The sequence below is a fragment of the Epinephelus lanceolatus genome, chromosome 14 (assembly GCF_041903045.1).
Source record: "Epinephelus lanceolatus isolate andai-2023 chromosome 14, ASM4190304v1, whole genome shotgun sequence".
Lineage (NCBI taxonomy): Eukaryota > Metazoa > Chordata > Actinopteri > Perciformes > Serranidae > Epinephelus > Epinephelus lanceolatus.
The window spans coordinates 27410450-27424487 of NC_135747.1; the positions used below are offsets into that span (position 1 = coordinate 27410450).

Here is a 14038-nt window from a genome sequence, read left to right on the forward strand (position 1 = left end):
AGGACTCTGCCTGTGCGAAGTATGAATGTCTTCTGCATGGGTTTTTTCTCTCACACTAGTTTCCTCTCACAGTGCAAAGGCGTGCAGGTTGAATGTGTTTGTCTGTCAGAATGTTTTAGCCCTGTAATAGCCTAGCGCCTGGCCCACACTGTGCCCTGCCTCTTGCCCAATGCATGGATGTAGTGAGTTTATTGAAGTCTCACAGTCCCTCTGCAAAATAGTAAAGAAATATGCACAGAAGAATTAAGCTACATATTGCCAAGCAAACCACTGAAACAGTGTTTGTCATTATCATTAGCAAGCATCTACTGCGGTATGTATACAACAGCCCTCAGCTGTTAGGAAAAGGTCAGTATATACAAGTGTAACTTAGTTCATTGTATCTTTGTCTTTATTTTACTGGATACCTGCTCCCTTCATAGAGTGCCTGCAAACGTGTGGATCAGATCTCAAATGAATGCAGGAATTTGTTAATGAAACTTCAGGTTTTGTGTGAATAAAGTCTTGGCTTTAAGAAATCTCTGCAAGGCACTGTGATTTTAATAAGTATATAAAGCAACAATAATATTCAGTTAGAGGAAAAATAGTTCGCTGTCTGCTGGTGACGCAACGGGGCTGAAATGTGCTGCAGAGAAGCAGTACCTTTGGCTTGAATGAAGGCAGTGTGTTGCACAATCAGAGTTGTGGGCTTGTGGTGGACGAGTCCCTCAGGGAATGGCAGGGAAGGAGAGAGTGGGCTGAAGAATGATGCTGTACCAAGCCAAGCATGAAGCCCTCCACATGAATGAATGAACAATGAACAACAACCACTGTGTGCCGTGCGCACACCCATTTGTGTGTGTGCATGCGCATGTTTGGAGGGGACGACGGCATGCTAAATGCTGGCAGTGACGTTCAAAGATGAGGGGTGAGGTGTTGATCATTGTACCTAAGGGAATGCAGAGCATAGACTGACGTCAGTTAGAAAAGTGGTAGAAACACAGATGCAAGCGTTTACGTGAATGCAGACATGTGGGCATATGTGTGTGTCTGTGTGACCTTGGATGCAGCATCTGTGAATTCAGGGCTTGGAGAAAAGCTCTCTCACACACCCTCTGAAAGAGCAAAGAGCTCTTTGTGTTTTTGCTTCCTCCAGAGGCAAAACACACCCCCAAAAATCAGACCACTTTGTCTCAAACACTTTGTGATCTCACTCCAGTCACTTTGGTTCACAAATCGAGCTACAACATCAAAAGGAGGAAGACAAAGAGCCCTTCCTTCCCTTGGCTAGTTCTTAATGTGCACGGACAGCACAATAAATGTTGTTAATCAAAGCACAAGATATCGCCTGTTCTGTTATGATTACCAGTGATTGCATTCGATTGTATCTCCTTTCCTTTTCACTCTCTCAGAACTCGCTGTCAGAAGTCATCAGTAAGCTGCACGCTTGCACTCCTCACTTTGTGGAGTGTGTGCGCCCCAACGCCAGTGGTCAGCCAGACAGTTTTGACAGCTTCCATGTGTCCACCCAGCTGCAGTACATCGGGGTGCTTGAGATGGTGCGCATGATCCGTTATGGATACCCTGTCCGCCTGTCCTTCCCAGGCTTCCTTAGCAGGTCGGTGCCAGAGCATGTTGCATAATTGAGAGCACTGTAACTGTCATAACTCGTCATCTGAAGTTATTGTTCAGTCTCTGTATGCTGATTCATTCACTTCACAGCCTTCTGTTCTCTTTCAGCTCAAAGGGAGAGGTCTTAAAGATGATGGATTGCTCTGCTTCCTCTCTCTGATCTTAGTTGTTCAGATACATTATGCTCCCAGCAGGTCACCGCGATCTCTGTCAGTTAACAGGGCGAGCAGGTCAAAGTACACCGAAAGCTTGACAGCATGATGTCTTCTCTACTTCTGCAAATGAATGAGAGGGCATTTAATATACAGGATCAAGCGCTCACATGCGGACCGGCACATTAGCATTGACACACATTGTTAAAGCAACCCGTACTGTCAGAAGGACAAAGTGACCTCGAATGGCTTTTTTAGACTATGATGGGAGTCTACTGCAGCTGATGAATGCTACTATCACATTTCCCATGTCAGCCCAACACACACACATTAACCAGTCAGTTGTGTGTAAGGTCTCCGTGCCCCCACGCTTGAATGCTCGTCATTATTTCTCCCCATCACCTCCCTTTTTAACTCTCTTTTACTATGTTCCTGGCTTGCCTGCAAAGCAGAAGATCCCTGTTCGCTACTTAAACCGCTCCTTGACTCCATCTCACTGGCCTTTTTTTTTTTTCTCTCCATCTTTTTCAGACTCGGACAGAATGTGTTTCTGTCACACCACTTCTTTATCTTACTTTCTGTCCCTCTCAGTTTGGCTGTTGTCTCGATCTTTCTCTTCCTGTTCCTCTGATTCTGAGAACCGGTGGAATACTGAGAGGAGAGGATTTAGCTCTAAGTCTGTCTGTCTGTCTGTCTGTCTGTCTGTCTCTCTCTCTCTCTCTCTCTCTCTCTCTCTATCCCTCGCTCTCTTTCTCTCTTTCTCTCCCTCGTTCCTGTCCTCAGTCTGTCTCCCAGCCTCTCTCTTGCTCTTTTTGAGGATAAAGGGATTAACATGAACATTCCTGCCAGATAATAAGAGAGGACAAAGCTGGTCACATGACTCCCCAAAAGTTTCCACTACCCCGCTGTAAACATCGTTCATAATACCCTCCCCCTCCACACACACACACACACACACACACACACACACAGAGTGTAGATGTGTGTGTCCCCAAATGTCCCAAAAAGGAAAATGTGATAAATTAAGATCGTATTTATTTTTATAACTGACATAAGCATGAAGGCTTCTCCTTATTGTGCGTTAATCATAGACAATGAAACATTTTGCTGCTGATAAAAAAGAAAGGCCGTGGCTCTTATTCTGTGAAATTAAAGGTGACCTATTACGATCATTTTCAGCTTCATACTCTATTTTAGGTTTATGGCGCGTTCCAGGCAACCTGCAACTCTTGTTTTTACAACCTTCTACCCGTGAAAGTGCACTGGAACGGCAGTCAAACCCGTAACTTACCACCTGTGAACTCGTACCAGATCGATGTACTCCCAGTTATGCTTTCTGAAGTCACACAGCCCTCTAAACCAATTGCCTTACTCCTCTAAACAACAATGGCGTCCCCATGGATGCGGTGTTGATGCAGGCGGTACACGGTGAGAAATAGACAAAAAATAACCATAATGTTAACGCATTATTGGCAGCCGCTCTAACAGCTGGTTTCTAGTGCAAGAATAAATCAATACAAAATATGTTTCCAAACACACAGATAACGTAAAATAAAAAGTATAATAGCATCTGTGACCTTATGCGCTGTTTCTCCTCCTCTGTTTCGCTCAAATGAGGAAGGAACCGGCCCCTTTGGTGACAGAAGTGATCATAAACAAACATAAACCCCGCACGGTCTGCCATGTTGCTTTGAGAGTTTGACTTGCCTGGAACGCTATGAAATCGTGAGTCGTGACTTGAAGTGGTGACTTAGGGGCTCAGAAATTTGCCTGGAACGCAGCATTATACTGGAACATTTTTAAATGCGTTAATGGTCAAAAACACTTTCTTTTCCTCATACTGTCTGTGCTGTAACACCGTTATTCACCCACTGTCTGAAATGCTTTATTTTAGCACCTGTCTCTTTAAGCGATGGTCAGCGTTTACGGTTCCTCTGTATCTCAGTGTCTCTGCGCCATCATTACAGCCTGGGAATGACTGTAATGGAGAAAAGCTACTGTTTCTGCCATGGAAAATCCCAGACAAAAGCTTCCAAAGACAACCAGATATGTTCCAGCAGGAATATGATTCAACATCAGGGTGAAATTACAAAACATTGGCAACCAAGATTTATGTTTTCCTGACAATAGCATTTAGCTGCATGTAGCAGTGTACTTGGAGCTGGGCAATGACTGTGTATGGCAGCACATTCTCATGTTAAGAAATTACCATTATAAGCTTTTAAACACAACCAGACATGTTGCAGCAGTAATGTGGTCCTAAATCAGGGAGAAATTTACAACATCGACAACCAGATTACGTGTTTCACTGATGTTAGCATGTAGCTTCAGGGTTTCCCACACATTCATTTATTAGTGTGAGCCCGCCGTGATAACATCTGCTGCCAAGTATTGATTCTTTTTAAAGTTTGGAGCAGGACCATTCATCAGGAGCACTATTAGAATATATGTATACTGTTTGGTTATTCATCACACCACACTTTGGGAGAACAGAGCACACTCTTGGCACAGCTGGAGCAGCAGAACACCAGGCATACTGAGAGCGAAACTTAACCATTCATTGCACTGGGTCTGAAAGTTTGCATTCACGCGCCTCTGCATCAGCTGCTCCTCCTCTCATACACTGATCTGATCTGACCAGCTCGTAATGAGTTCTCGCAAAGAACAGGAATGATACAGAGGGAGGTAAAAAAGAAAGGGAAGTCTGCTGAATCTGAAACATTTATTGCCAAGTAGGTTTTCATATTTGAGGATCTTGCCGTAGTATTTGGTCACAATACAAGTAATGCAAAAGACAAAATCATAAATATAACAGAAATTTAAAATAAATAGTATGTAAAATATATCTGTTTTGAAATTAAAAGAGCTATACTGTATTTAAAATGAAGAGGATGGAATGTGCAAAGAATTGGCTGAACAATGGGAAATTGTTCACGGAATGAAGAATGTGTGTAAAATGAAAACCCATGAGGTTGAAGTGTGCTACATTTATTGTCTGACACTTAATATTTTCTGGTAAAACATACACCAAGTGAAATAGATAATCGAAAATCATATATATAATAGGTATTCATGTGAGAAAACCTGAACAGGGAATTGGATGTGAAGAACCATGTCAAATGGTGAAATGAATCCAATATAGATTGTAGTGTTGCCCGTCCATAAGCTGCCGCCAGCTCGCTTGTGTTTCTGATGGATATACCTTGTAGAGCCAACGTTGTCATTGTTCAAGCTGTAATTGAAAGATTCCTTGTGAGGGTTTTGTGAAAGCGGTTTCTTAAGCCGTGTGTGTGTGTATGATAATCTATGTTAGCAACGGGTGTGACTGGCAGATAACTAAGCATCACACGGACCAGCTGGTCACCAAAAAGCGGAAACTTAACCATTGCTATGCTGGATTAAAACCGAACTGTGAGAGCATGTGTGTATTTCCAGTGAACTGGTGAGACATAGGTTGAGGTGCTTTTGATATGACTCCTAAGCAGCTTATCTTAGACTGCAGGCTGGTTTCTACAACTTTTGATGTACAGTTGTTTCTTTGCATCATGCATGGATAGAGTTTATTGTCAGTGGAAGAGCAGGGAGATGGGACCGCTCCAATCCCCACATCTGACGTATCCAATTCCAGAATAAATAGTTGAGAAGGGTCTGGGTGTGTTTAAACTCAGGCACAAGTGTAGTATCGCCTCTGTTATTTTTTAAAGCTTAGTTCACCTCAGCTTAACCAGCAGAGTCAGAAAGGTGGCATTTAACTCGCAGTTATCAGGTGTGGTAAACATTTTCATCATTTTTGAACCAGACAATATAGAAGCAGACAGGAAACAAGAGGATGGGGAGAGGTATGGCGTGCAACAAAGATCCCTGGCTAGAATAGAACCATGGACAAGCATTTGTCCATCATGAGTAATTAAAAATGACTTCCACTCATCTCTCTCCCAAATGGTAGCATCCCAGAGGTGTTGAAAATCTGAAGCTAACATAAGGTAGGAGTTTGGTGATATCATATACAGGATGGTAGTCAGTACATGGGCCAGAGAACCGTAATATTTATATTAAAAAAAGCCCCATGATGAGAGTGTCTTTGGTGTATTCAGACACTTCCTGCAGGTTTTTACAGTAAAGTGTAACACTAGACAGGTTGACATGGTGTGACAGAGCAACAAACACATTATGAAAAGTATCACGGCTAAGACTTGTGGCAGGTTAGTTGACACATAGGCCTCAATTCCCCTGTTTTACCAGCTGTCCAGTCAGTGTGAGGATTGTACAGTATACAGCCTGACCCTACATACAGTTCATACACCTATATACAGTTGTTTCAGTCCAACCCCAACTTTGTGTATACCACATGCTAACTTGTCGCCACTGCCGCTCTGCACTGTGCTCACACAGCTGATTATTGCTGATGGTGTCATCACAAAACCTCCAGTTCCCCCCCGGTTAACACTGCTAGCTCTGTTACCATTGTTAGCTCTGTTAGCTGCTAGCCCCTGGCTCAACCACCTCCATGTTGAAAGCCATGTGTAGACAACCTCTGAATCATAGATCATAAAGAGCTCCTTTAACCAGAGAGCAGTAAATGATTGTTTCATGTTTCGGATGTACGACACAAGGCAATACAATACAGAAACTGTTGATGTTGGGCAAGCTACTTCAAGAATGTTCTTTATAAATGAGTAATTGCTCACGGAAAATGTTATTACAGTGAAGCCTCAACACTCCATCCACTAGTCTCGCCACCAGACAATCAGAGATCTCCGCCTTCTGATAGTCTGGGGACACTCCTTTCTAAAGTGTGTTTAACACACTGGCAAAAACGGCCGGCAACAAAGCAACGCCTCTTGCATTTTTGAGAAAGACACTCCTTCTCGGAAATGTGCGCTCCTCCTTTTCTCGTCCGCAAGGAAACAAACACACAGAGCTTGAAAATGGATGCTGAGAGATTTAACTCCATTTTATCAAACGTGTGCTCATCCGTGAAGAAAATATTTTTTCCAGCGGATGTCTTAGTTACAACATTATTGAGCTAACTGGAGTAGTTTCATGTCGTATCCGACAACAGGAGGCTTTTAACAGATGACGTCCAGATGTTAGCTTTGCTGCTAGTGTTAGCTGTCCCTGTCAGCTGCAGCCACTGATGCTTTCTAGACATCGTGATTTCCCAAAACTGAATAAATGCCACACATAGCAACACAAAACTGCTTTGCTAGCTCAATCATGTTGTAACTAAGATATCCACTGGAAAAGATATTTTTTTCACGGACCGTTTAATGAGTTATTACCTATTACAGACACTGCTAACGGCTAACAGGGCTAACAGCTAACGGTTAGCCCAGCTAAACGTGCACACAGAAATAGTAATGTTTGTTCAATCATTGTGTTTATAGACTTTACAAACATCAGATTAGTCCAAACAGTGATACAGTGATGTGAAAAATGTGATATATAGGCTATATATATAGCTAAAAGCTCTGCTGGTTTTCTACCCGGAAGTATTTATAAACAACAAGGCAATTCCCTCTATAGTCCGGCCAGACGGATGAGTCATGGCGTTGTAAAAGATTATGTTTGTTTCTTTTAGTTGGCGAGAATGTGTCGCCGCAAACGCGACAAACACCCGCTAACTTTGATGGCGTTTTCTGTGAGCACGGCTGAACCATTTTGTACCGCTACACATGTTTCTAGTGGGACTATGTTTACAAGCAAAAGAGTTCAGTGAGCCACCGAAGGACCGCCCTGCAGATTTACTATTGGTTCTGCAACGTAGGGAGTTTTTTTAAACTCTGAAATTGTATCCGCCCATCTAAACACAAAATGAGGGAGAAAGTCATCAGTCTTTAGTTAAGCAAAGCGTCTAAAGACTGACTTGTGAGTCTATCCATCCACTGGAAAAAGGGCAAACAAACTGAATCCTCAAAATGTTGAAATAACAGTGGGGTTTTTTTTTTTTTGGAATAAGACAATGTAGTTTGATTACTGAATTTCAAATTGTTACCCTACACATTACATAAAAAGTAATCAAATTACTGTTATGCTCTGCTCAGTAAGGCGAGCACTGGTCTGTGTGCATTGCATGCGAGTGTTTTGTGTTCATACAAATAGACCTTTTGAGTGTGCCTTTGTCTGACGTGTGTCCCCGTTCTGCTGTTTATACATTACGGCCATGCTTAATTTGAGTGGCTGCCACTCACAAAGACACCAGTCAGCCCAGCCCAAGTGCCATTCATATCTCTCTCCCTCTCTCCTCTACTGGGTTCAACACAGACATGGCCAATGAATGAACACAGCCTCGGCCAAAGAGGGAGCTGCAGCGGGGTGGACAACACCGCTGTCTGCACACAGCTCTTTCTCACTCGATTTCTTATCCTTTCCTCACATGCTGTCTCCTCTGAACCACCATTTTCCTTTTTTTCTTTCATCTTCCTGCCTTTTTATCTGACCCAAACATTTTTTTGTCTTTCATCCTTTCAGTTTCTTCATTTCAGTCATCATCTTTCCTTTCTTTCCTTCAGCTCGTTTCTCTCATGTGCACACACACACTTTTTGCAATTCTGTCCTGTCTCTTATTTTTCTTTTTCCGTCTGTCACTCTTTCAAAACAGGCCGCGGCCCTTGACTAATCAAAGTGACAGGACAATAAATCAACCATTAATCTCGAGGCTGCTATATTCTCGCGAACACAAACCCACCAGTGTGTACACACAAACGCACACTCGCACTCTGGAACCACGTAGGTCACTTCACGAAGTCATGGTGGCCGCCTGAAGCAAATTACATTATTGCCCTGGTAACCGGGGTGATTTATGAGGAAATCTATTTTACTGTTGCTTTTATTTGTCTTTTATGATACACTATGTGTTTTGTGGCCGAATTTATTTTCTACTGATGTGTAAGGTCAAATACTACCACTTGAACCTGTTTCTTGCCTCAGTTCTTCAGAGAAAGAGACATCAGTATTCATAGAGCATGTTACAAATGCAGCTAACAAGCATATAGGTCATATTTTCTATGTGGTTGACTCCAAGTGGGTCCCATTACCTCTGACTGATAGATAAAAACACACATTTGTAGGTTATTAAGTAAAACCTGTGACTAAACAAAGCCGACGAGCTTGTGGTAACTGAACGTTTGTCTGATGGATAAGAGCAGCCTCAGAGAGGAAGTGAGTGGTTTAAATTCCAGCTGCGTTACCTTTACCACTTCTGTGACATTCGCTAACAGTGATCTGATGGCCTGTTGGTCACACAGAACCACGTTAGTGCCCCGTAGCCCTCCATTTAAACTCTTATCAAAGGCGTTATTTCACTTCTCTGACTCCACATGAAGCCCCCTTGGGTCTTGTAAAAGCGGGGACCATCGATGGTTTTCATATCCTCACAGGGGAGGTCATGGGTTTACAGAGTTCCTTTGTGTTTTATGGGCCCAGGGGGACAGCGTGTGCTGTCTGCAGGACCAGTATTACCATACAGAGAGAGGGTGAGGGAGAGTTCAGACAGACCCCACTCCTGCAAATCAAACACATCCCACATTCACGTGCACTTACTTACTCACTATTGACAACACAAGTGGTTTATGCTCTCAGCCTTCTGCTTGTTATATTTTCCTCATCATATGTGTGACATCATCAGCTGCTGGCTCAGGGGCGAACACTTACAGACAAAAAGCACTGTCCAACCGATATGAATTTGAGTTTTTTTGCGTATTAGCTCGTCAATACTAGCACCTATGACAGTGATCTGTGTGAGATACCCTCCTGTGATTGGCATAGGTTTGAGGAGGGAGGGTTGTTATTCCTCTAGTTTGTGTGCGCGCAGCTGAGGAACAGGAGCTGTTGAAGTACCTGTTAATGCAGACAACACCTTGTAAAGTGGACAGGTTGGTGTTGGCTGTGGCCCACAATAGCCCGTGTTTAATTTAAGGAATAAAGAGCCAGCAAAACAAGTTCATGCCTCATTGCTAAGGGACGCTGCGATATTGTAGCACCAATAGTCAACCCTTCGACACTGATGCAGTATCAGTACTGAGGTATTTTGTCAAAAATATCATTTGATTTTCTCTGTATCACCCAGCCTTAACACAGTTTATACTCTTACATATCCCTTGATGTCTAAAGGGTTGTATAAAGGGGCCTGTAGTAACAGTGTGGGTTGACAAAGACAAATCTAGGCCTGAAAAAGTGGGGCTTCCCAAAGAATATTGATCTGTGTGGGTCGCTCTTGTACTAGCCATGTCAGGTGGTGATATCATGAACCTCACCACAGTTTATCATAGATTTATTTGAGATTTGTAAAATGTCAGGGAAACACTGAGTTTCAAGATGAAAAAAAAATCATATTCAGCTCCTAAACAGAAACACGAGGGTAAACCCTCAGGCTGTTGTCTTAAAATTAATTGTGTTTCCTGCGTGTCAACGTTAATATTTTCATTTACTTACTGTGTTTAACCAGTTCTTGTGCACACAAAATAACTATATGGGAAAGCTTTTGTTGATTATGCCTATTGTTACATTTCTGTCATTAAAGCAGCAAGAGATGCATTACATTAAACAGCAGGACTCATAGAAAATATGGTTCTATACTGTGTGATTAACAATGTGAAACATTTGTAAGGTAACTGTTGATGTGCAGTTAGTATAACATAAGACTTTGACATAAAAAGTGTTTTGACATATCACGGTAGGAAAAGCACCGGTGAAAATAATAACTTTATGATGGCTGCTTTGGTTTCAGGGTCCTGGCATTGGGCATGCTGGCTCACTGTCACACTGTCATAACTTACAGTAGGGACACTTTTCCTGCTATGGGAAATAAATATGTCTGCTGTGGAATAAGCCTATAATATGTGTTTTGTGCCCCACGATACTCCGCCTTTATTTTAGTTTAAATGAGTCATTTTACCCACCTTTTTCCTCGACCCCATGATAGCTTGCATGAGTTATGTGCGCGACTTTCGGCACTGAACCGGAACCGTTTTCTAATGGTAATAATGCTAATAGAACACTAGCAATTAGCTTGCCTTGCTACATTGACATATTGATATAATTAATGTAGCCCAAGCTAGTTTACGATGAACATCTAATCCTTTTAAAAGGTGATTTATGATTCCTTACAGACACTAACCCATTCAGTGAACTTTTGACATAAAGCTGTTAATTTTAGCTCCACGTTAAGTGAATTAACATGTTTCCCAGATAATGCTCTGCTCGTCTGCCGTGATGACACAGTTTACACATATTTATAACTGCTGATTTATTAATTGGAGTTGTACTGAGTGAAACAAGGTGCAGCAGATGTCAGTAGTATCAGTAAGATAAAGTGGCAAAATAAATAACTTTTGGCATTCAGTTAATATAATATGAAAGAAAAATCAGAACCACATGACTAAACACATAATTCAAGGTATGCTGCTGGGTGTGTTTTACGACAGGCAATGTTTTAATGTAGGCCTGTCATTCTAGACATCTTTTTTTCCAGCAAATTCAGATTTAATGCTTCTCCACTGTCAAAACTCTTGGTTTTATTATTTCTTATCTTGTTCCAAGTTTGTGAGGAGTGAGTGGGAGTGGGGTGTACATGAAAATATGGGACAAGTCCTGTCCTGTATTGATTCAGTAAGGGACAGTGCATTTTCTGTTTCAATACGAGACAATCCAGTATTATACAATACAGCTGGCAACTTATTCCTTTCTGTAGGTGCAGAGGAATAGTGTAGGTAAGCCATGGAAACTGTACTGCTTGTTATGAGAATAATCCCTTTTTGTTCTGGGTGCATATTCGACATATTGTGGTTAAAGATACAAATTTAGCTCGTTCTGGTTGATAGTAACGTTGTAGTCTCAGACAGCACAACAGGCGCCTGCACTCCATGAGGACATTTTAGAAAACGCTACTTTAGCATTATTTAAATATCGGTTAAATAAACAAAGCAGTGTTTGCTGAATTAAAGGTACATTACTACATCACGTTGTCTTCTTCTTTTTTGGTACAATTATGGTCACACTAACATGGTGTGTGGCTGCTGAGTCTTCCTGGAGCAAGTGGAAAGGGGCTGAAAAGGGCCCTTTGGAAGTAATTGCATTTGAGTGGGAGAAATCTTTGCCTTTATCTTTCAGTCAGGACAGAATATCGATTAACATGCACATAAGAATGAAAAATCTAAAAAAGTCTTCGGCGATTAGACCCCGTAGAGATAGTATTATTTAAGGAGGGAGATGAATCCATAGTCAAAAAGGGAACTAGACACTGGTGGTGGTAGAGATGGTGAAGATGAGATGAGAAGAAGATGGAGAAGTGCTGATGATCTGGATGAGTAGAGGAATGAGCCTTTGTTGAGCTCATCCTGAACTCTGGATACAATGCTGGAGGTGAACGGGGTGGAGGAGGGCGCGAAGATTCTGCCTGAAATAACAGCTGACAGCAGCAGAGAAGAGAGCAGATTTAAAATTTTGCAGTAGCATCCTGATTGGCTGATAGAGATCATGACAAAGTTTGATTGGATAACTAGAAGAGTGAACACCCATAGTCAGCTGATTAGAGGAAGCAGTGGGAGTGGGAGGGAGAGAACTGTGAATGGATGAGCACAAAGAAAGTCTTCCTGATTGAACTTATGCTGAGCTTCATTTTTATGAGCGTCAATTTGCACCTGGGTGAGGATAGTCACACAGCAGCTATTCGGCTATTTACACCCTTCCCTACGACGCGTTATTATGGATTGGCTAGTACTTTTAACATTGAGGCGTTGAGGTTATAAATGGTTAGGATTTGACAAAGAGGTTTGGTTAGGGATAGTAAAAGCCAATCTAGGATATTCTCTGAGGTTAAAGAGGTCAGTTTATAAGAAAAAAAGGTCACCAGTCTTCTGTCGGAAAGTTATGGGTATTTAAATTGATAAGTTCCACTTAATGAGGAAGCTTCTGTCTTACACTACTTATTCTTTCATGCCACATACAAAAACATCTACAAATATGTGCATGTTAAGAGCCATGTATTTTCTGTGATTGGATTCAGTGTCAACATTTCTCCTGCTCTCTTTCCCTTTCACCCCCACCGTCCCAGGCACAAACAAACCACTGTCTCCATCCAGCTGACCATTTATAGCAACGGTTGCCCAGGGCAACACCAATAGGAACAGATGCTGTTTGGCTGGTCTGCCGTATGACCTCACTGACCTTTGAACCCATTGTTTCTGGAAAGAGGAGGAGTTACTGTGTCATGCCTAAATTTTTAACTTCAGCACTTCAGCTCTAATCATTTCTGTTTTTCTTTGTGTGTCTCAGATATAAAGACCTTGTTGTCCCGACTTTGGGAGACAAGAAGAAACTGTCACCAGAAGAGAGATGTCGCTCAGTTCTGCAGCAGTCCAAACTGCAGGGATGGCAGGTGTGTGTGTGTGTTTGTGTGTCTATATCTTTATTCTTGTTTTCTGTGTCCATCAGCAACAAAAGATTTGCCAAATGACTTAATCCCTGACCCTCTGTTTGAAAGATCCAATGGAATCTCTGACAACTCGTTCCAGCTGTCCCACCTCATCATCATTCTCCTCACATATACACGCACACACACACACACACACATACACAGCAGCAGCAGCAGCATGGACCCGTCCGCCCCCCTCTCTGTCCTGTCTGCCAGACTGCTGTTGTGTCTGAGTGTGTGACCCCACAGGTCACATCAGCTCCCGCCTCACACGCGCATGCACACTCCTCCACAATGCCTCGCAGACACCTTTTCAAACAGCCCTGCTCTACATATTCACACACACCACTCCTACAAGTAGCGTGTGTTGGAATGAATAGTGTCTGTGGAAGTATGTCACCCCCACAGCTCTGTGCACCTGGTATAGGGTGACCTCTGTTGCTCCCCAAATGCCCTCTAAATCCAGGAAGTGAATGCAGTGTCAACATGCAAACTCATTGTCTTCCCCACACTCCACACCCACCTATTACCATACATCATTGCTACATCACTGCTTTCCTATCAAGTCCACACTCTTCTGAGATTTCCAACAGAAGACAAGCAGACTCCAGAAGCTGATGATGATGATGGTGGTATAGTGCACAACATGTATGTTTGATCAGATGACTTGTGTTGTGTGTGTGTGTGTGTTTGTGTGTGTAGATGGGCAGCAGTAAAGTGTTTTTAAGATACTGGCAGGCAGACCAGCTCAACGACCGATGCTACCAGCTCCATAAAAAGATCATCACCTGTCAGAAAGGTAATACCCAAAATAACGAACCAACAAACCACGTTGTTCTTTCAGTGTTCATCTCTCCTTCTT

The 14038-nt window shown here is 42.5% G+C and overlaps 1 protein-coding gene across 4 annotated transcripts in view; it reads left to right on the forward strand.

Moving 5' to 3' along the window:
- myo16 (myosin XVI) overlaps positions 1–14038 on the forward strand; it is a 141248-nt gene that overhangs the window by 101909 nt on the left and 25301 nt on the right. For all 4 annotated transcript variants that reach the window (XR_004501212.2, XM_033617373.2, XM_078174548.1 and 1 more), the window contains exons 27-29: positions 1392–1597; positions 13038–13140; positions 13879–13975. Coding sequence is in view for 3 of the 4 variants with exons in the window: in XM_033617373.2 (XP_033473264.1) it covers positions 1392–1597; positions 13038–13140; positions 13879–13975 (406 nt within the window). In the remaining variant the exon portion in view is untranslated. The remainder of the gene's footprint in view (positions 1–1391; positions 1598–13037; positions 13141–13878; positions 13976–14038) is intronic.